This window comes from Cryptomeria japonica, chromosome 6 (assembly GCF_030272615.1).
Source record: "Cryptomeria japonica chromosome 6, Sugi_1.0, whole genome shotgun sequence".
Lineage (NCBI taxonomy): Eukaryota > Viridiplantae > Streptophyta > Pinopsida > Cupressales > Cupressaceae > Cryptomeria > Cryptomeria japonica.
In genome coordinates, this window is record NC_081410.1 from 461878059 (window position 1) to 461902529 (window position 24471).

Sequence of the window (24471 nt, forward strand, 5' to 3'; positions counted from 1 at the left end):
TCTTTCTTATTGAAATTTTGGACAAATCTGCTAAAATCTCTTCCAACGAACTTAGAAAACACAGAAAATCCAATAAATCTGCCTTCAAAACTAACTTCACCTTCGATAGGATGAGAAGAAAAAGACAAGAAGATAGAAAGAACTTTTAAAAACTCAGAAACTTCGATAGATCTGCCTCTTATCAGGTGGTTTATCTCCAAAATCTATTTATGATGTGGGAGAATAAGGTTGGAGATGATACTTAATGCTCTTAACTTCTCCAAAATACTTTCAATCTGCAGAAAAAAATTTTGAATACCCTTCAACCTCCAGAAATGTCTCTTAACTTTTGCTCACAACACTTGAAAGTTTGAACTCTTGTGTGAAGAATGAAGGAAAGAATGTCTTATTTGTAATGAAGTCGAATTTCATAATTAGAAATACACAGATCCTCTCCAAAAATATGTTTCCATTTTGATTTCAGTCTCAAACGTTTATGAAGAAAGTTTCTAATTCAGCTTCAAGTTGCATAGTCATCATTATCTAGTTTGAACCTTTCATTTCACTTCACAAATGCAAGTTACTATTTCAGTTTTTAGTTCATATTCGAACTTGATCTGCAAATATCTCTTTTCAAAACTTTCTAATTTGATTCCTAGTTCGAATCCTATCTTGAAATCTCACTGACCTCATCTTGGAATATTCCTTTGCTTTCAAAATTAGCATGTTTTCTCATAAGGTGGAGTTTATTGTTTTGATTCTCGTTGTTATGGCGGACTTGGACAAACTTAGGAACCATTCCTTATGTCTTAAGGCGGACTTTGTAGGGAGGACTTTCTAGGAACCATGGATGGTGGATTTTTTATGTCTTCCTTGCACCATCAAACCTTCCTCAAGGCGGACTTTGTGAGTCTATAGCATCTTGCATATGGCGGACTTGGTAGGACTTTATCTCTAAGGCGATCAAGAGTAGGGCGGACTTTTCTTCCTCCAAACACTTTTTAACTTTGACAAAGCAGACTTTCTTGGGCTCCTTCTCCATAGGGCAGAGTTTGTCAATTCATGACTTATCACCTTGGGCGGACTTTGAATGACTTAGAGGGCGGACTTTTCATGACCACTTGCCATTCACCATCTCCTTGGATGGACTTTTTGTGAGTCTCCATCATGGGTGCACTTTCTTCCAATGCACTTCATATGTCTTCCTCCTAGGGCGGACTTTGGAGCTCACGCACCACTTTGCTTGGGGGGACTTTTCATCTCTCTCATATGGCGGACTTTGGAAGACTTCATCCTTCATTGCAAGGCAAACCTTGAGTTGGCTATGATCTTAGGAGGGCGGACTTTTTCTTCCTCCAAATATCTAAACTTAGACAAGGCAGACTTTGAGTTTGGCACCTTTGCTTGGGCGGACTTTTCTTCACATGTGCACTTTGGAGGGCGGACTTTTGGAGAACATGACCATTGCCTTTGTACCTTGGGCAGACTTTTTGGAGTTCACCATGGGCGGACTTTAGAGGACATCATAGGGCGGACTTTTTCTCCTCCACGCCACTTTGCTATCAAAAAGTAGGGCGGACTTTATGAAGAACATGACCTTCATCATCATCCATAGGGCGGAGTTTGAAGAGGTCCTGACATTACATTCACCATCAAACATTGATTAGCCAGATTTAGAGAAATACTTGAAAAAAAACTTCAAAATTCGATAACTTCATCAATTTTTGCCAGATTAGAATGATATTTGAAATCCATACTCAAGTAACCCATCCGAAGTGTCGTGACCACTAAAATGTAGGAACTTAGCTTTTTGGATCAAAACTTGAAAATCTTTGATAGCGATCGATGCAGGTCGATGGTACTAGTGTAAACCCTAGGTCCCCACTCTGAAAAAACAAAAAGCAGACATCCCTAAAAAATAGGGAAAACTTTCTAAAAATAGTCATACCGAGGATCGGGCTAAAAATGCCAAAAACAAAACTTCCTAAAAAATAGGAAAAAGCAAAAAGCAAACTTTCTAAAAATAGAAAGTTGTCTGAATTTGTTCAAATCAATTGCGTTCTTCATCCTTTAGCCTTTCTAGGCACTTTGACGATGTCTAGACTCTGTTATCACTTGGCTTGCACAAACTAACTTTCAATCCTTAGGACTCAAACCGTTCAAAACTTGACAGAACCGAGTAGTACTGAAGCGGAAGGCCACAGGGCACTAACAAAAACCCTAGAAAGCAGGAAAGGAGAAGGTCCCCATCTTCAATGGGGTTATGTGTGAAAAAGGTCACAACACCTTGTTACAACAGTATCTCTCACATTAACTAGCAAAAGGAGAGCCAAGTATTTTTGCAGAAATACATTTTCAAAAGCAAGTACATTCTAAGGCACAATTACCAACAATTCCACAATAGGCTAGAGACCATTGGATGATTAAAACATGAGAAAATTGGCTGAAATAACTCAACAAAAGGCCAAGGAATCACCAGGAGATGACAACTGTCATTCGATCAATTTTGCCATCTCAACCTTCAGAAGGAAACCATCCCTTAAGGGATGCACATGCTTACTCAGCTGCACTGAATTCATGAGAAACACCAGTACCGGGACAAAGCTTCATCCACTATTCCTTTTCATTGAGGGAAGAATCTTTCGGTCCTAATAAGATTTTTGGGAAGCATATGTTTCTCCTTTCTCTACTGCTATCTGCAGGCTTTTACTCATTAACATTGATTCTCTACTATTCTCTTTCCTTTATCTGATATATGTCTCTATTCTTTCCTCTACTGGAAACAAATGTTCGAAATCTGCTTTTGTAATCAATTATCATTGCTTTCTGCCAACTCAACTGAGACAAAGTGCTCAATTTTGTGTGTCTGTGTGTGTATTTCATTATCAAAAAAGAAGAATGGGTCATTAATCTAAGTTAGTGATTGATAAAAAAGAGCATGGATTAAGATTAATCTAACAAGAAAAACAAAATCTGTCACCATGAAACCATGTGAAATAAAACAGGTAATCATATAAGTCAGTAAATAAATAAATATCATTTATGCTACAGAAATTGATCTCTTACTTGACGATGGCCTTCACCAGCGAGCTGTGCTAATAGCTTTCCATTTGGACTCACTATGGCAAAAGTAGGCCATGAATTCACTCCTAGTTGATGCCACAAAATCATATCTCCATCATTAACAACCTGTTCCAAAATAGTCACCAAATTTTGGCTTGTGAAAGTACATGGAGTAAAAAGAACAGATGTAATGCCTAAATAAATCTAACATATGTTTTTCTTTCACCATTTGTGTCAGGCATAGTTTTTTTTATGTTCAAAAACAAGCCAATTCAACAACATGTTCAAAAACAAGCCAATTCAACAACATGTTCAAAACTAGTTCTCAACCAAACCTCTTATAAACCTTTTCTAATTTTAATTTCAAAGGAGAACCTTTTGGATTTAGATAATGATAATTAACTCGTTTAGGTAAAATAAACTTATAATTGGTTGTTAGTACTTGTAAGATTTGACAATTGTCATGATTAGTTGTAGCAGTTCCTAAAAGCTTGGTCTTAACTGACAACTATTGCCACCCCTTTAAATTCAATTCTCAGACAAGGTAAAATGTCTGATCCATGGCTGATCATCCTTAGTCTACATCTTTGTACGAAGTTCATAATACATATGAATAAAGCCATACATCTATTAATCTAGTATTTGTTGTGTTTTGTGTTCATTTATGTAAGTATTAGTCTTATCAAATAAAGGAGTAACATTGGCATCATTCCAAGGGACTCTGCTCAACAGGTCCAGTTTCTTGTTCGTGACTAGTTCATAACTCTGGGACCCCGGAACCCCCAAGTTCCGAAGTTCGCTACTCCGGAGGTTCAAAACCCCCAAGTTCCGAAGTGCTCAAGTCCGAAACCCTGGAACCCCGAGATTCCGAAAACTCTGCTCAACACGTCCACTGCTTGCTCATGACTTGTTGCATCTTTGGATTTCATGCCCAGAATTTATACAAGGGCGTCTTTTAGAGGTAGTTTCCAGTTCGAAGAACTCTCATCTTCAGGCTCTCGAAGGCGGAGAGGTAGACCTACACTATCACCAGTTAGGGAAGTCAGGGTTGTAAACACTCCATCTCCCAAGTCTCATTCTACCACTCCATTTACAAGACCATTACTGTCAAGGGCTCCCACCACTCATATCAATAGACCATTGTTTCACATGGCAAGAAATCAGGTTTTCGTTACCTTCAATGGGGGGAGTCCCCTTATTTTGACTCAATGGAATGATATACCAGTGGCTGCGTTAAAGAGTGTACCATACTTCACTGGTGAAACAGCTACTCCGCCCATTGAGCACATTCAAGACATTGCAAACATCTGCTCCGTTCATAATATCACTCAAGAGATGTTCTATCAGACTCTTAGCCACATCTTTGAAAGGCAAAGCTTTGCAGTGGTATAGAGGGTTGTCGTCTAGCTCCATTCACAATTGGGATGAATTGGGGGAGAGGTTGTGCAACCATTTCAAAGACAAAAGTGATCACCTATCACTTGTGGAGCAGTTGACTGCGATCAAGAGGGCACCCCACGAGTTCATGGGAGATTTCAATTTCAGATTCCATAAGACATGGAATAGAATTCCTACTCTGGTGAAGCCATATCCAAATCATGCCTTCTTGTAATATCTTAGAGCTCTCAACAACGATATAGTTGTCATGGTACAATCAATGGGTGGAGCCTCTTTACCAGGTGCATATGACATAGCCATAAGGGCAGAAAATTGTTTGATTCGGGCTGGGAAGATGGCTCCAAGGCCTCCAATGCCTCCCTTCTCAGAAGCTCCTACTCAACAACCCACCTTGGCTCCTATCCCCATGGCGCCCGCAGGACAATCATCCACACCCTCTACATCCTCGAATGAGCTCCATGAGGTCAAGGCTCTATTGTAAAATTTTAGCAATGAGTTGGTGACACTAAAGAGGCAACAAGCCCAGCATAGCAGACCTTATCAAGCACAAAATCAGAACTATCAGCAAAATAGGCCACCCTTTCAAGGGCAAAACCAATGGAGCAACACCAGGCCTTTGAATAGTGTCAACCCCACAGCTGCAAGCAACTCAAAAGCGATAGGTCCAATGCAAAATAACCTCGCCCAAGAGCAGGATTGGTGTCAACCATGCAATCAGCCACACAACCAAGGTGCATGCCAAAATAGAGGGTTTGTCCAAGCCTTAGTGGTGCAGGATGAGCCGACCACTTCTGGCCAGCAATATGACCCAAATTAGCCTACTGTTGGCACTCAAGCTTACTTGCAAGGAGATTCTACCTTTGTCAATTGGCAGGAGGCAGAGTTTTGTGGTATTGTTGACGTGTATTTTATACACAATCATACACAGAATAAAATACCAATAGGCATCTTATCCTCTCTTGAGAAAATAGTCTCTAACTGCTGAAGATTCGCGTAAAGGATCAGTTAGGTAGACTCCAAGGTTCTTTTAGTGGGGTCTCCACGTGTGGACAAGCTCCAGTGGTATGATGTGATTTGCTGGGATCACAAGGGGACTTACATGTGATGATTGAACTTCCGATCTGCTTTGCTGGACACAGGCTCTTACTAACTTAGATTTGAAAAAATGAAAAAAGGATAAGGGCGAAAAGAGGATCTAATCCTAATACTAAGAATGTAGGAGCAATGACTTGATTTTTGATGAAACTCTAACTAGGTCTTGTTTTGACATCAATGGAACATCTACACAAGGCTAGTGCGATCTTCTAGGGAAGCTTTATGATGTTCAAATCATCACCGCAGGCATAGATACCATCCAAGTTGATGCATATCAATGAAGAGGCGACAAATTGAAATTGAGCTTAAGCTGAACGATTCCAGTCGACTACACAAGGCAAGTTTGCAATCAACAAACTGCTAGTAGTATGGATGTACGAATTCCACCATCAATCAATCACAGTCCCTCCATTCATTTAATCATCTACCATCTAAGATTGAAGACTCAACAAGAAACCATGCAAATTGCAAGAAAAACGACATTTTTCACCATTACTTCAATGAAAATGGAGTTTGTTTACAATCAATGGCAACAATTTCTTGCCTTGTCCTCCTATTCTACTCTAATTGCTATTCTATCAACTATATTCTAACTCTTCCAACTATTTACAACTCTCTCTAATCATCCTTTACAAATGAAATGTTTGGGCTTATATAGTGCCCACAATACAATTTGATGGCTTAGATCAATTCAAGATCAATGGCCAAGATTCAACAATGAAAAACCCTAATTAGGGTTTGTTACAACCATTACATAACATTTAATGTTTGACCAATGATAAAATTGTATTGCTTGGACACATGTCCCTTTTAGAAAAATTGACCAATGGATAGCCAGGGTAGGTACATCGGAGTTTGTGCCACCTTCCATGAGTTAAGTACATTGAATCTGGACATGCTGAGATGGACTTCACTGATTGGAGAAGTGATGACTAGGACACCACCTCATTTGACACTTGTAACTTGGTAGATATTCAACTTGATGTTGTTGAGAAGCTTGCTTTAAATAATCCATCTGGAACTATTTACTTCTTCAACGAGCCCTTTGTTCTAACTCCTTGTGTCCTTGATGTGCAGGAAGATGATGTACCTCGCCTTGGAACGCCGGATTGAAAGAGGTCGCCCATGTCCTGGCTAAGACCGTCCCGGCGAAGACCGTCCTGGCGAAGACCGTCCTGGATCCGGCTTGATTTTCCTTGAAGAGACCTCCATTTGATGCCTACACAACATTTCAAAATTAGTAACATGATTTTGCAATACATAACATAAATTAGAGAGCAATTTTTTAGGAAACTTAATGATAAGTCCTTTATTAATCATTTCCTAAAAACAACTGAGCTAAGGGAAAACAAAATTTCAAAATTCAAAATTAAGGAAATGACGATGAACAATTCAAAATCAAGACAATAAAACCAATATCGCCATACCTCAGGAGAGAGCTAACTCTAGAATGCAAATGAGAAAAATTTGCCTAGGCAAAATTGACGTATAGATAGTCTTCAACGTGATCTTTTCTTCAAAATATCAATTTCGCCACCTTTTGAGTTGTCCTTGACGTGATCTTCAATGCCTTTGACAATTCACACCAATAGAAACTTCAAGATTCGCACCACCTTGCTTGGAATGAAATTCGCTCCTTTGAATACAACTTCGCACTTCTCAAATCGCATGTGAATGAAGAATGATAATGTGAAAATGAAGATTTCACCACCCTCCCTTTATAGCGCTCACACCACAATTACCATATAGGCCGACTTGGAGATAAAACCACTTTTTAAAATGATTTTTAAATTAAAATGACAAGGCCGACCTCCCTTTGTAGCGCTTCAAATTCGATTTTTATTAATTAATTAATTAATTATTAATGCCTTACGTTTTTTAATTTGCAAATTTCGATTTTAATAAAGGCAAAAATAATTAATAAAAGATCAACGCCATATTAAATGCTAATTAAATTAGATTTTCAATTTTATCGAACTTAGCATTTAAGGAAATTTGAATTGTTTATTTGGCGCCAAAACTATGAAAACAAAGGGGACGTACCTCATCGCTCTGGTCCCTTGGAGAGGGACAGGAGCGATTTTGCTCTTGTGGGCCTCATTTCACTTCATCACCTTCGAAAATTATGTTCAACGGATTCGCAATGCCTCCTTTCATTCATTCATGCCTTGAGATCGGTTGAAATTTGGCGAGAAAATCATCTACAACAAAAATCGCTCTGGTCCCTTCCTGAGGGACAGGAGCGAACTTAAGCATTTTGGTCCTTTGTTGACGTTTGATAATCTTCAATTTGTCTTCAACGGGTTCGATTGACCTCCTTTCTTGCCTTCGAACATAAAATTTGCTTGATCTTTGCCCAGATCGTACCTAATGAAGAATTTCGCTCTGGTCCCTTGGTGAGGGACAGGAGCGCATCGCCTTGGTCCTCCAGTGAGGGACAGGAGCGAAATTCGCTCTGGATCCTTAGTGAAGGACGGGAGCGAAATTTGACTTTTCGCACTCTCTATCAGGATAACTTTTATGGAATATAACATTTAAGTATCAGGAGTTATATTGCAAAATCTAGTTTTTGGAGGTTTTTTCAGTTTCCAGACTTAGTCAAATTTCAGGATCAGGGCATTCCAGACTTAGCCAAATTTTAGGATCAGGACTTCACTCAAGCCGGACCTGCTACCCTGTTGATCTCCCCGACAGCACTTCAAGTTATATTCATTTGATAAAATATACCTCTTTGGACCTTTTCACATCGTCAAGACGTTAAAATCCTGCAAGGACAAAGCAAAATTGGATTTGTAGCTCCGGTCCTTCACTGAGGGACAGGAGCGATTTTTCCCCTGAGGCATTTCTGTGTTCATGAAAATCTTCAATTTATATTCAATGGAAAGATCTCGCCTTTCTCCATCACTTCCAATTCGTAATTCATCTTGACCCTGCAGGAATAGTAAAATATTTGAAAACGAGCTCCCGTCCTTCACTGAGGGACAGGAGCGATTTTGCTCCTACAGGCCAAAATAACATGATTTTTCACATTTTAACACTTCACGAGGCGAAAACAAATCATTAGAGATGCCTAGGATCAAAAATCAAAAATGTCAAAATTTGGTCAAAAATATTCAATTGGACAAAAATTCACATTTCATCTTCAACACTTAGACAAATTTAAGCTCTGCATTCAAAATTCCAATTGAAAATAGACCATTCTGGCGAATTCATTTCATTCAAAATTTGCATTCTAGAAAAGGAAATTCAAAAAGCTCCCAAAGCCGACTGGATTTTGGCCTGAAAAGACAAAAATAAAAACCCTAAGGCTTGACCCTAAATCCAGACAACTAACAAACTAACAAAACCCTAAAAAAAGCAAAGCGAAAACAAACAAAACGAGCAAAAAACATGGGTACCCATTTGCAATGGGGCGATGTGTGAAAACGTCACAACAGGTATGAACCAAACAAATGGTGAGTCTATGCTGCAATATAGAAGGTCAAAGAAGAGAGCCATGGAGGCTGCCTCACCTTCAACATCAGTCCAAGCTCCAACGCCCAATGTAGCCGTCCATGATACAAGCCAAAGTACGTTGCAAGGGAGCAAGAGGCAGGAAGAGGCCCAAGTTGTCCAAAGAGCAAAAGTAGACCTTGTAGTCTCAAACGGGCCTCTAAAATCAGCTGGTGTCCCTTTCAACATAGTTTATCAGATGAAGAAGGCCAACCTCAACGTCACTATGTGGGAGGCCCTTTCCATCCCATCTCAAAGGGATTTGCTTAAGGAGGCACTGAAGGACGTCGATTAGTCAGGTGATGAGGCAGCACTCAACAAAAAGGCAGTCTCCATCAGTTTGGTGCAAACCAAGGAGGAAGAAGATTCAAGCAACATTAGCAAGCCTCCCCCTTTCTATCTCTCCTTAGTCATAGGAGATAACTTGGTTCACAACTGCATGATAGATTCGGGAGCTAGTAGCTCAGTCATGCCTAAGAAGGTAGCTGATCTTCTTGGCATAGAATATGAACCTGTGACTAAAGGGGTGGTTTGTTGTGACCTTTTTCACACATCACCCCCTTGCAAATGGGGACCCTCTCTTTTCCTACTTTCTAGGGTTTTGTTAGTGTCTTATGACCTTTTGCTATAGTTTCACCAAGCCTTGTCCAGTTCAGAGCATTTTAGGCCCTGACGATTGAAAGTTAGTTTTTGCAAGTTATGTGATTCCGAAGTGTGAACGCCACCAAAGTGCTTACAAAGGCCAAAGGACGAAGATCGCAATTGATTTGGACGAATTTGGACAACTTTCTATTTTTAGAAAGTTTGTTTTTTTGCTTTTTCCTATTTTTTAGGAAGTTTCGTTTTTGGCATTTTCAGCCCGATCCCCGGTATGGCTATTCTTAGAAAGTTTTTCCTATTTTTTAGGGATGTCTGCTTTTTGCTTTTTTGGGATGCAAACCTAGGGTTTACACTTGTACCACTGACCAGCTTCGGCCGGAACTCGAAAATTCCAAGTTTTGACCTAAAAAAGCTAAATCCCTAGATTTTAGGCTTTTTGCTTTTTCAGGATGCAAACCTAGGGTTTACACTTGTACCACTGACCAACTTCGACCGGAACTCGAAAATTCCAAGTTTTGACCTAAAAAGTTAAATCCCTAGATTTTAAGCTTTTTTGCTTTTTCGGGATGCAAACCTAGGGTTTACACTTGCACCATTGACCAGCTTCGACTGAAACTCGAAAATTCCAAGTTTTGACCTAAAAAAGCTAAATCCCTAGATTTTAGTCTTTTTGCTTTTTCGAGATGCAAACCTAGGGTTTACACTTGTACCACTGACCTGCTTCGACTGCGATCCAAAATTTTCAAGTTTTGACCCAAAAAGCTAAGTTCCTATATTTTAGGGGGTCATGGCACCTTCAAAGGATAATCAGCTCGAAAAATCATCCTGATCCTCAAATATCCTGAAATTTGGCTAAGTCTGGAATGTCATCCTGATCCTGAAATTTGATTAAGTCTGGAAAATTGGAGAATCCTCCAAAAACTAGATTTTGCATTATAAGTCCTAGAGACCTGAAACCACTCTCAAACATCCTATAACTTAAAGTATAAGAAAGAGAAAAGACATATTGAAATACCACTTATACTTAAATGTTATATTTCATATATAGTCTACCCTCTTGAGAGCCTCCAAAAGTCCGCCTTGAAGAGCAAAGGTCTAGAAGTCCGCCCATGTTGGAGATGTCTAAAAGTCCGCCATGTTGGGAGGTAGACCAAAACTCCGCCAAGATGGGAGAGATGCTTAAAGTCCGCCCAAGAGGAGGGATGCCTAAAGTCCGCCCTAGGAGGTGTCTCCAAAGTCCGCTCAAGGTGGGAGAGATGCCTAAAGTCCGCCTTAGGAGGTGTCTCCAAAGTCCGCTCAAGGTGGGAGTGTTGCCTAAAGTCCGCCTTGCATGGAGCAACTCCAAAGTCCGCCATAGGTTGAAGAGGCCATGGTGGCCAACACTCCAAAGTCTGCCATGTATGTGTAGGGTGCATAGGGGTGTAGCCTAAAGTCCGCCCAAGCATGCCAAGTGATGAGAAGCAAAGTTTAAAGTCCGCCAAGGGTAAAGAGAGCTATGAGGAGGGACCTTCAATGTCTGCCCCATGCCTTAGCCAAAATTTTGCCTTGATGGAGAGCCATGAGGAGAGACCTTCAAAGTCCGCCCCATGCCTTAGCCAAAATTTCACCATGTAGGAGTCAACACTCAAGTCCGCCCCACCTAAGGAGGTCATGTGGGTGCTAAGGCCCAAGTCCGCCAAGGTTGAAGGGGGCCATGAAGGAGGCCATGGAGGAGCTCACTCCCAAGTCCGCCATGTTTGAAGAGACCATGGTGGAGCTAAGCCTAAAGTCCACCCCACTTTGATGGAGGTCATGTGGGAACAAGGGTCAAAGTCCGCCCCAATGCCTTAGCCAAATTTTCACCATAATGGAGGCCAAGGAGGAGCTCTAGCTAAAGTCCGCCATACCTTGGAAAATATCCAAAAGTGCGCCAAAATTCAAGAAAATTGGAAATTCAAAATTTAAAAATTTCACCAAGGCATTGAAAAGTCAAACACAATCAATATGATGTCATAAAAAACTTATCTAAAATTTCGAATTCGAAGACCAAAATAGAAAGTTTTTCAAAATGGAATATTGGAAGATTAACAAAGATTTCAAACTTGAAAGTCAAAATGGAAAGTTTCTAAATAGGGAAATTCATGGATTGTCACATATCTTCCAACCTCAACCAAAATAGAAAGTTTCCAGAGAAGAATATTGGAGGATTAATTACTATTTCGAACTTATAAACCAAAATAGAAACTTTTGGAAGATATTTTCAAAATTGGAAACCTGACCAAAAACTTTCCGAAAGAACTGGAGATGAAATTATAAGTATTTTTTTAAAGGTTTCTACTTGAGAATTTAACCTTGCTTACAAATACTTCATTTTAACTTCATTATTACATCAAAGAGTTCGAAATTACTAAGGAAAGCTTGGTAAAAGTTCAGTTCGAAGAACATCTGGACAAGGATTTTGACATTTTTTGGAAGCTGGATAATCGCTTTAGACCAGATTTTTCGCAGATTTTTGGAAAATAATCAAGCGCGAGAAGATTATAAAACCTTCGTAAAATTTTCTGAATATTTTTGAGAGGATTTCTAGCCCTGTTCTGCACATTCGAAGGTAAAATCCAATTCAAAATGCAGATTTAATGAAACTTTCTGAATATTTTCAAGAACTTGGGAAATATTTTTTCAAAATTTTTTTGAAAAAAAAAATATATATATATTTTTTTGGTTAAGTATGAAAATTTTCAAAAGTTTTAACACTTGATGGTGACTTCAACCAGCCTCAAGGCTGAGGGTCTTGAGGTGAAAATTCAATTTTTATGGCTAAGTATGAGAGTGAAAAATGGAAAATTTTCCAAACACTTAGCCATTTCACGGCCCCGATATTTTTTTCGAAATTTTGCAAAAATTTTCTAACTTATCTTTCCTTTGGTTTTACAGGTCACAGGAGGAAGTAGAGGCGGGATCATCATCATAGATATCGCAGTTGGATAAATTTCAACATGGGCCTGCCCATCATTCCTCCTCAACCAGGCAGGGAACCTCAGCCAGTGCTTCAGCCTGACTTGGATTTCAGCAATGAACAAGAACACGTTATCACTGAGCTGTATAGCTTGGCCTGGTCTGTGAGAAGAAACACTCCTGATTGGTATCACATGAGTTTTATCCTTGATGAGGAGTTAGACATCGCCGCACGTATTGATGCACAAAATCAGAGGGAACAACAAGAAGTTAATCCACCTCCCATACCTGCTCCTGCACCGCCTCAGCAAGATTAGAAGTGGCTTATGTTGGGATGGCGTCTCGTCATCTTTTCCAGCCAATCAGATCACTCCAAGTTAGCATGTCCAGATTCAATGAACCTGACCCATCCACAAACCTCTAGAAGGGCACACATCACAATATTCTATTTTCATAAAAGATTTATTTTTAGCAAGAAGGACAAGTGTCCCAAATGTAATTGGTCGAAAGTAGTATTTTGGGGAAACCCTAATTAGGGTTTGTGATTATCGATCTTGGCCCTTGATCATTGTTCAATCTCGGCCATTCATTGATTTTCAAGAAACCATGTAAGGTTGCCTCCTCTCATTTGAAAGGTGTGAGGTTTTTGATGTATTGTTGCTTAAAGTCATTTCCAGATAATATATTGCATGTGCGCTGCTTTGTAATCTCTATTATTTGAATGATTTGCATGGTTTCAATTGCCTCAACACTTAGTTAAAGTTAACTTAGATTTGCTTTCATTGTTGTTAATTTGAATGAAGGATTTGATAAGTGTCAATTGATGGTGTATCTCCGCTCATACTTTTGGTGTATGGATGATTTCCATCTCACCGTGCAAAGTTAGTCTGAGCCCACCCCCTGTGCATCCCAACATCTCGATCATAAGCACAACCCATTAAAGATTGCACCGGCCTTGCATAGTTGTCCCTAGTGTGGCGAAGCAAGGTTTGGTTTCTCGAGAGCACCCAGTTGATACCGTCTCCCGAATTCATAGGATTAGATTAGCCTTCCTGAACCCTATCCCTTTTTCCCTTTCTTTTGAAAGTCTAAATCCCAGAAAATCCCCCCAAAAAAAGAAGAGCCTAAATTGCTAAATCCATCTAAGTCCAGCAGTTCAAGAATACTTGTCAAACGTAAGTCCCCCTTGAAAATTTCAGCATACACTACCCAAGAAGCTATTCCACTAAAGTCGCTTGTTCACACATATAGACCTTGGATCAGTAGTGATTTTTCAGGAGAGGATAGAATACCTTCGTGTATCCTATCCTAATGTTTGGTAGATGATAAAACAGATACCAACATGGTCCAATTGGATGGCACTTCTATTAAGACAGTTGGAGTTGTTAAAAATTTGAAGTTAACCTTGCATGCATGCCCTGCCTGCACTATCTTGCAAGACGTATCAATCATCGACCTCCCTGCCTTCTTTGCCATCTACCTGTCTAGAGACTTCACTGCCAAGATAGGTGGGTACATGTCTTCTAATTGGTCCCACATGCTTTTTCGAACAAGGTATGGTACCAAGGTTACCATAAGGAGAGAGCCCATTGCCCAAAACCACATTGAGCCCTACACCTCCAGCCCTATAAACATGAACTGCACTTTGCACGAAGAGGGGGAGGAGTGTATTGTCCGTGAGCTTGCTACTCTTTTGCAAGAGGTCCCTAATTGCTTGTTGGACGAATGGGCCAATGCTTTTCAGTTTGATCCATTAGCTGAGACTGAAGAGACTGGGCTTGGCACTTATTGTATCCATGAAGAGGATACTCCTATCCCTAACCTCATCAAGGCACAAAGAGACTCAGAGGGGTTATGGAGCATGTTTTTTGATGGTTCAAGAAACAAGAACGGTGCAGGTGTTGGTATGATGCTTGTTTCTCCTGAGCAAGAGAAATATTTCTTCTCTTTTAGGCTTCAATTTGGTTGCCCCAACAATGTTGCTGAGTATGAAGCCTTAATCCAAGGTCTCCAACTTGCACAAAGTAGAAAGATCGGATCTTTGCAGGTATTTGGAGATAGTGAGTTGGTTGTTAATCACATCCATGCTCAAAGTGTAACAAAAAACAATCTACTCAAATCATACAAACATAGGGTTTGGGATTTGATTGAAGGATTTGAGGCCTTCAATATCCAAAGCATTCCTAGAGGTCAGAACAAGCATGTTGATAGGCTTCCAGATGTTGGTGCTCAATTCGACATACCAGCGCATGTTGCAAATGAGAAGGAGCAACACATCATGCTTGTTGTGAGGCTTGCTGTCCCAGACAATCAGGTAAATTGGTAAGTGTTAGAAAGTGATCAGCAGATCGTCAACTTCTTGCAAAATGAAGCAGAATTTTTTGCTAAAAATCAGTCTAAGCTACAAGACCAGTATAGAGATCAAATCATGCAACTCAACTCCAACAAGTTGCCTAAAGGTCTAGTTACCTCGCAAGGCATTTTCAACTCGGATGATCAGTTGAAGAAGAAGATGAATCTGGCTGTAAAGAGGGGGTATTACAAGCCAATTGTTGTCGCTGAAGGTAGGTCTCTAAACTTCGGCAAGGTGTGTTCCTCAACCGAACAAGAGGCCTTTGTTGAACTTTGCCAAAAATATGATGACATAGTCACTTGGACCTATAAGGACTTGAAGGGTTTTGACCCTAGCTTAACCCAGCATACCATAGAGCTAAACCCGGATGCAAAGCCAGTTAGACAAAAGCAAAGGCCAATAAACCCCAAGATTGAACCACTAATGAGGAAGGAGTCGACCAAGCTCATAGAAGCCAATATCATCTTCCTTATCAAGAACTCCTCCTCAGTGGCCAACCTTGTCCCTGTAAGAAAGAAGAATGGGGAAATAAGACTATGTGTAGACTTTAGGGATCTCAATAGAGCCTCCCTCAAGGATCACTATCCCTTTCCCTCTATGGAGCATATTCTCCAAAAGGTCAGTGGCTCAGAAAGATTTTCATTCTTGGATGGGTATTTGGGCTACAATCAAATCTTGGTCCAAGAATCAGACCAATACAAGACTGCATTTACTACTAAGTGGGGTACCTATGCATATTGCAAAATGCCCTTTGGGCTAACCAATGTCGATGCCACGTTTCAAAGAGCAATGGACATGGCTTTCAAGGGTGTATTAGCAAAATTTGTGCTTATATACCTTGACGACATAACTGTTTATTCAGAGCATGCAGCTGACCATCTTGGTCAGCTTGAGCAAGTGTTCATGAAATGCAACGAGTATGGTGTGTCCTTGAACCCTAGCAAGTGTGTATTTGCTACTGATCAAGGAAGACTGCTAGGACACATTGTATCCAAGGAGGACTTAACCATTGATCCAGAACGAGTGGAGGCTATTCTTTCTCTTCCACTCCCCAGTCACAAGAAAGGATTGCAAAGTTTCCTTGGTAGGATCAACTTTGTGAGGAGGTTCATTCCCAACCTTGCCACCATGGTAAAACCCCTCACTTCCATGTTGAAGAAAAACTTGGTTTTCAGTTGGACCAAGGAGGGGAGGGCCGGTTTCAAAGAGATCAAACAAGCAATTGCTCAGGCCCCTACCCTCGTCAATCCTAACTATGAAAGGGATTTTTGGAGGAGAATCCAGCATCTCAACTCTCCTAACACAGCTGAACGATGATAATTTGGAGCAACCTATTGCTTTCTTTAGTGAGGGGCTAAAGGACTATGAGCTTAAGTATAGCTATGTAGAGAAGCAAGTCCTCACTGTTGTAAGGGCATTTAAAAAGTTCGGACACATGTTGTCTAACAATAGGATCCACCTCTTAGTGCCACATGCAAGTGTCAAAGATTTCCTTCTAAATAAGGACATCAATGAGAAGAGGGTTGGGTGGATAACCAAAGTCATGGAGTACGACATCAACATCAAGATCACCAAGCTTGTAAGAGGCAGGGGCCTACGTGAACAGCTTGTCTCATCTTCTGAAACCACTTCAGAGGTCGCCCATGTGTTACAAGAGGATCAACCAACTAGCAACAACACTCAATTCAATTGGGTAAGTGACATGACCACCTTCTTAATGGAAGGTAGATACCCCCAAGGTTCGGACAGGACCAAAAAAAGGCATTTCAGGTTGCAGTCCATTCCCTATGTCTTAGTGAATGGCACTCTTTTTCGAAGAGACTCTAACGGAGTCTTACTAAGATGTATCGAGCAAAACCAAGTCAGCAGATTGTTAGTGGAATTTCATGATGGCTCATCAGGGGGCCACTTCTCTGCAAGGACTACGGCTATCAAAATAATGAGGGCTGGTTATTATAGGCCATCCTTACACAGTGACTCACATAGATGGGTGAAGAATTGCAAGAAATGTACTCTCTTCTCTGGAAAACAAAGACTAGCTGCCCTACCTCTTCACCCAATCCAAGCAGATCAACCATTCTCACAATGGGGTTTAGACTTCATTGGCATAATAAATCCACCTTCTAGTGCTGGCCACAAGTGGATCTTGGCCGCAACAGATTACTTCACTAGGTGGACAGAGGCAGTCGCATTGAGGGATGCCACTGAGGCCTCAGTGTTGGAATTCCTTGATGGAATTGTGACAAGATTCGTTGTCCCCTCCACCATCATATCAGACAATGCCAAGGCATTCGTTGGAACCCAAATTAGTTCTTGGGCAGTTAGGCATGGTGTATACTTGAAGACGTCATCCAACTATTACCCTCAGGGTAATGGCTTAGTTGAATCTTCCAACAAGAACCTCATCAGGATAATTAAAAAGACGATTGAAGACAATCAGAGGGCATGGCATACTAAGTTGAGGACAGCCTTATGGGCTGACAGGATCACACCCAAGAGGGCGATCGGTAACTCCCCTTTCATGCTAGTATATGGGAAGGAAGCAAGACTCCCAAGTTCCTTGGAGTTACCCTCTCTTGAACTAGCACATCAGCTAGATCTAACAGAGAATGATGCCACGACAGTAAGGCTAGTTGAGCTGATGGAGCTGGAGGAGGTTAGAAGTCAGGCTATGCATACACTTAAGACTCATCAAGAGCGGGTCAAGAAAGTTTTTGACAAAAAGGCGACTATTAGGGTCTTCAAAGAGGGAGATCTAGTTCTCAAGTGGAATGCAAACATAGCCAAAGCTGGGGGACACTCCAAATTTGATGCTATTTGGAGTGGTCCATATGTCATCACTAGTTGCAAGGAGGCCAATGCATTTCATCTCTCCAGGCTTCATGGCGAAGTTCTTCCAATCCCAATGAATGGGATTCATCTCAAGCTCTGCTTCTGAAGAGGGTGATGATGACTATGTAAATATTAGACTAGTAGTTGTTTTGCTATCATAAGTGCTTGTGCACCTACCGCATTCTCCTTAAGAGGGTGTGCGCTCTAGTTTCTAGTTTTCCCCCAAGTGATAGCGCACACATGTTTTGGGTCTTTCAATGACTCAGTGCCCAATGGATGCTCAAGGCTTCTGAACTTCATGCTGAGCAGGCAAGCATCCCGCAGAAATCGCCAAAAATGTTGTCATTTTATGACACCCTTGGTCCATCAGTAAGAACCGATCAGAGATACGATCCATGGACCAACGCTGCCCCAATTGATCAAGGAGAAAAGCAGAAGAATTATGAAGTGTGAGATGTTGCCTTGCCCGGAGGGAGTTCCTCCTTAGCCTTTTCTTCCTTCCGCGGAATTCCGAAACCCCGAGGTTCCGAAGTTCCTTCTCTTTGCCTTCTCTTGTTTCTTTTCTCCAGAACTCTGGAACCCCGAGGTTCCAAAGTTCCTTTCTCTTCTTCTTCCCTTCCTCGGATCTCTGGAACCCCGAGGTTTTGAAACTCCTTTGCTAAGTCTCGCCTTTTCCTTACCTCCTCAGTTCCCCGAAACTCCGGAACCCCAAGGTTCCAAAGTTCCTTTCCCTTACCTTCTCCGGAACTCCTAGCCTTTCTTCCTTTCTTTCTCCGGAACAAAGGAACCCCAAGGCTCCGAAGTTCTCTTCCTTTGCTTCCCTTCTTTCCCGAAACTCCGGAACCCCGAGGTTCCGAAGTTCCTTCCTTAGCCCTTTTTCCAATTCCTTGCTGCTCTCCTTTCTCCTTCCCGGAACTCCAAGGTTCTGAAGTTCTTTCCTTGTCTTCCCCACTTCGGGAGCGCGAATTTCCGAAGTCGTTGGACTTCTTTCCGAATGGCAACACTTCCGGATGGCGTGATCAACACTCAAAGGTTTGAATGCTCCGACAACTTTTGTGACTTGTGCACCTTCATTTGTGGAGCCACAGTGGTGCATTTAATGATTTTGGCAGGATTTCCATCAAGAGAGGTACAAGCCCATGCTTGTTGTGGTTATTTATGTCATGTCTGCATGCTCTGACTTTGGAAGGTCAGTCAATCCACCCTTCTCAAGGTTGTATTTTTAGGGTATGGCTAGGTTGCTTGCATGTACAGAAGTCAAGTGCATGCACTTCCCTGCACTCCCGGACTGAAATTTCCCTGCACACACAGGGGTCATGATCACTCTTGTAACCAATTTTCTATATAAAGGTTGTTAAGCCTCATTGTAAAGGGTTCTCTCCCTGCTGGCCTGAGCTATTCCATGCTCTTTCACTTCTCTTGTATTTTTCTACATTATGCAACTGTAAGTTTGGCCATTGGCCTTCAAATGAATTAAACTTGCTATTCTTGCCTTTCTTCAACTTATGTATGTTGTGTATGTTTTCTTACCTTCATCATAGGTGTATGTTTTGTGGTTCTTCTCTAACATATGTTGTGTTAATTTATTTTTGAGTGTGACTTGTGGGAAGCCTTTGCCCCTCTTGACATTCAACGAATTCTAACCTCCATACATGCATTGGGGTCACTCATACAATTGAAGTTTGTGCATCTCCTAGGTATTACAGTTGAGTCTTTGTGTCATTTCGGGTAGGGAGAGAAACAATCTCTTCATGGTGCATCACCTACTTTTATTTTAAGCATTTCTCTCTTCCCTTTACCTCTGCAAGTTGTTAGGATAAGCTTACGAGTAAGTTTTGAAGTGTTGAGTTGGTTCAACACCTGCACTAGGATTGAGAAGGAAGTCGGCCTTCTCCGAAGATTCAACCCCCTTGCGCAAGGTCCCACACTTCGGGGTTGTTTCCATGTTTTACAAGGTTGCTGATTTGATAGCTCAGCAAGGGTGCAAGCTTTTGTGATAACAGGTATCATGGAACAAATTTCATGATGTGCTTGTTCGCCCTCTGGGAGTAGCTATGGTAAACATATTATTCATGGGAGTAGCCATGGTGGTACTCACTATGTGACTTGGTTATTCAGAAGGAATCCTCCCTAGCTAAGAGGGCGTGTTATTGTATAGCTAGGTCGGATCCCTTCTAGGGTCGACCTAGTGCACAAAATGCCAAGTGGCCTATCGGTTTTGGCATTTGGATATCTCAGTTGTATGAGTCTAATTTGGGGCAGGCCCTATTTGGGCGAACCACTTGTGTGTAATTTGTGATTAAGTTAAATGTAACTTGCAACTAAGGGAGACTCATATGTAACTTGTAACATATAGGTCTGACCCTATCCTTGGCACCAAAAGTATATGGTCGACTTGAGGTCTATTAGGAGGTATTGATTCATATATATGCAAGGTCATGATTGCATCAATAGATATGAATTCAATAACATGAAGGACGTGTAATGTGCTCGAGGGTGACGATAAGAGCATATTGTCTATGGTTGGGAAGGCAACAGATCTGATGTTTGCATGTGGTTAACGAGCACTACCATAAAATCAACAATTGATTCAGGTTGAACATGTTTTTGTAGGTGACGCCACTGGAAAAAGTCGAGGGAAAACTTAAATTGGAGAACGCCAAGGCCGCAGGATGAAAATGCAACACGCAGGATCAAAATGGTCATCACAGAGCATTGAAGAGTGCACCATAAAATCAGGACCAAGGTGATGACATTCCAAATTTCTGGAGGGCATCAATAAAACCAGTCAAAATGCTACAAGAAATATGCAAATTCAAAAATGCGCAACAGAGAATTCCAGAAAACCAGTTTATAAAACGGAACTGTTTTAATGTAAATAACTACCTATGGATCCCCATTAATGCATTAAAACAAGGGGACACATGTAAGTTATTCCTCAGCTACTTGATTGACTAAATTGATGTCAAATAATTGTCGAGAGCTGAGAAAGTGGTTGAATGTGGTAGTTGGGAAATTATAATAAGTTACTAGGCATGGGCTACACCTGCCAAGCTTCTAGAAGGCAGATTGCAGCCCTTCGATGCAGTCAATCTTGGCCTTTGATTCAAATTGTAAAATCTATAAAAGGTAGTGCCTCTCTTTTTTAAAGGGTTAGACCTTAGTAGTTAGATTCTAGAGTTTCTATGTAGTTAGAATTTTTAGAAGTTAGAAGTAGCCATAATTAGGAGTAGAAAATAACTGTTGGAAGAAGTTGTTGTAAATGGTAGTTGAAATCAATATATGAACATTGAAGTATTGTGTTTGCAACTTTGTTTTCTTTTGTTTGCAATGTTTCCCTTCAACTGGTTAAGTAGAGTTCAGTGATTTTAATGGCGAAATGTGGGTTGTATTTGATGCATTTCAGGTTCATACCATTGGGGGCATGTTGATTGTAGGCCATCGTGTATGGTTAGTTTGAACCGAAAACTGTGCTTAGTTCAACCATAGGTACTTGCCTTAGGCTGCGCCAGAATTGGGTGCCTAAATGAGTACCTCCGGTCTTAACGTCCTTCATTCCCTTGGAGCTTGGACTATCCCTATTAAGTTGTGACTATATCTTTGGCGAAGCAGGGGTTAGTTTATGGAAATCTATCTACCTGCAGCACCAGCCATTTCTATCATTGTACTTAGAGTTCCTAAACTCTTCCCTTTTGTTATTTTTTTCCCAGTCCGAGAACTAGAGCATCATCGGATGCAGGACAACTTGTTGTAAATGTAAGCCCCCTTGTGTTACCAGCAAAACACATCAAACCGCTGAGTTATCCCGCAATCACGACCTGACATTTGGAACCTTGACGTTGTCCCCATTGATCATTTAAAATAGCATTAGGGATTTCCATATTCAAGAGAGGATAGGATACTCAGCATTCTATTCTATGTTGACCCAAGAGAGTTGATAATTTGACTTCAGACACATCAACACTATGAATGCCTAAGAGTGTATTAAGGAAGAGTAGGTTGAGGTTGCCAATCGAATCCCCCTTCCTAAAGAAGTGTTATAATCCTATTAATCAAGTTCAATCCAATGAAGAAATAAAAGAATCAATAGTTTCAACTAAGTCTCCTTTGGATGTGGGAATTTTTCATGATGAAATGAAATCTAAGGACTTCTTCTTGGAAAACAACGAGAAAGAAACAAGGGCATCAAAGAGGAAACCAAGCCTATGACAATACAACCAACCCTTGGAGTATGAAGAAAAGAGCAAGAAGCATACAAGACCAAGAGGACTTCTTGGCATAAGTTGGCAATTTGAGTATGGGTTTGAGGTTCAGGTACGTCGATATGGCAATTTTTCTCCCCAAGTATGTATGTATATATGTATATGTATGTATGTATGTATGTATGTATGTATATATGTATTGTGTATATATATGTATGTGTGTATATATATATATTTGTATGTATGTGTGCATATATACATACACACACGTGTGTGTGTATATATAGATTTATATATATATGTAATGTCCCCACTTTGAAATAGAATTTAATAATAAATGATAATAATAAAATTAAAACATTAAAAATTAAACTAAATATAAAATAATATAATTAAATATGATTAGCTAAAAATTAATTAAGTTAATGAAAAGTCAAAAGACATGAAAGGAAAAGTTGTGACTCCCTCAACAATGAGACATAAAAGGGAGAAGAGAACCTCATTTGAGACGGGATAATTTGAAAATGAGAAGTGCAGATCTGATTTAAATAATAAGTGCACATCTGACTATGAAAGGCTTTGTCCCTTTCAAAGGGTAGAAATAATGAAGAGTTGCACTCTTTCAAAGGGTGTTAATGGTGAAAAGATATGTGTCTTGCCAAAGGGCATACATGATGAAGAGGTGCGACCTCTCCCTGAAATTGAGAGATATAAAGGGAATGAATAAAAGCATCTAGTGACATCGCCATTGATCAGATTAGATCAGAATTGTTATCATGTTACAGGCAGTAACATTTGTGTTCTTGGTGGTATGCATGGGGATGTGCTTAATATGTATGCTTAGTATATGAAACCTGATAAAGTTGTTATGCAGAATCTAGTAATAATATTGTTATAAACTGCAATATGTATGACAATCATACTTAATATCATATATATTCATAATATATTAGAAGTTAGTGTACTTATAGTCTAAATCATGTTATTACTGTTAGTATTTAAGAAGATGGGGATGAGATGTTCCAAAGAGGGGCAGTCTAAATCCAAGCAATAGGTTAAGTCCCAAGATAGGGTGGTGATCAGCGACCCATAAGCCTTGAGGGTATAGACCCAAGATAGGTAAGGGCTTGGATCTGTAAACTTTGAGGGAACCTATTGTAGTTGGTCTCTAAGCGCTTTGGTAACATACATAAACCCTTCTCCCTTAAAACTGAAGTAGCAGCAGGGTCTGATATCTATATTAATAATGATATTAATCATCTAATGAGGAAAATAGATAAGCACTTGTTAATAACTAATTGAAGAATATCAATCAATTTTAATATATTCAAATAGATCAGGTAGGAGACATTACAATATATATGTATGTGTGTATATATACATATATATATAGACATATAGATATATGTATATATATATACACATATATATATATACACATATATATATATACACATATATATACATACATACATATATGTATACACACACACATATTTTTATGTTAAATCCAATATGCATTATAAAAAATTGAAAGTTGAAACTAAAAATATACACTAACAGAATTGAAAAAACATTTGATATTAGATACTATGATACTTGATAGAGATAAAAATAATAACTCAATCTTATGTGTCAAATCACTACAAAATTTTAAAATAGTAAATACCAAATTTGTACATACAATGGAAATTTTTATCCAGATCTAAGTCATCACTTGGTTCAACTTCATTCAAACCTCAACCAAATGTAGCACCACTACCACTAGATACATCATGTGTAGCAGCCACATCACCATCTAAAGTGACTCTAGAGAGCTCTACAACAAATGCATTCAAGTTGGCATGCTCAAGGGTTATATCCCATTTCTCAATTGCCCCTTGGTTGTAGTCAACTTCCTTATGTGATAGGAGGTGCAAGTTAGAATGGATATGAACCAAAAAAAACTTTTTTTTCAACCGATCGATTACACTTAACTTAGTGGATAGAGTATGTACACCAATTCTCTTCCGTTGAAGAACTTGCAACCTATTGAAATTTGGGAGAAAGTAAATACAACTTGAAAAAGCAAAAGAATGGTAAATGTTAAAAAAATGATTACATGTGATAGAATTTTGTTTGCAAGAGGCTAAAGAAACATATAACATGTCTTAATTTTTTATTTTTCAAAAATTAAGACAACCCCTACAATTTTTTGCTCAAAATTCATAGTTCTCATCTCTAAGGCATGTTTTACAAGGTTATAAACTCATATTTGTTTGTGTCTATTTGTTAGTGGGTGTTTTTGTCATCTTAGTTTAAGTTTTGGTCAGTTTTTCTTTTCATTTCCCTTCCTTTTTAAGCAATTTGGGGTTTTGGCACACTCATTGCAAGTAGGGATATTTGAATGTCATTACAAGAAAAATGCACTTTACTTGTAATCGGATCTCTAAGACCCGATTACAAATTAGTTTTGTTTTTGTTTTTTGTTTTTTTTTTGTTTTTTTTTAATAATACATACTTGTGATTGGAGGTTTAAGACAC

The 24471-nt window shown here is 39.8% G+C and overlaps 1 protein-coding gene across 6 annotated transcripts in view; it reads right to left on the reverse strand.

Annotated features, from left to right (window-relative positions):
• The window catches only part of LOC131050980 (protein SUPPRESSOR OF QUENCHING 1, chloroplastic), a 381968-nt gene that overhangs the window by 203318 nt on the left and 154179 nt on the right, over positions 1 to 24471 (reverse strand). For 5 of the 6 annotated variants that reach the window (XR_009358237.1, XR_009358236.1, XM_059207433.1 and 2 more), the window contains one exon: positions 3046 to 3168. The exons of the other annotated variant lie outside the window; for it this stretch is intronic. Coding sequence is in view for 3 of the 5 variants with exons in the window: in XM_059207433.1 (XP_059063416.1) it covers positions 3046 to 3168 (123 nt within the window). In the remaining 2 variants the exon portion in view is untranslated. The remainder of the gene's footprint in view (positions 1 to 3045; positions 3169 to 24471) is intronic. 6 annotated transcript variants of the gene reach the window in all.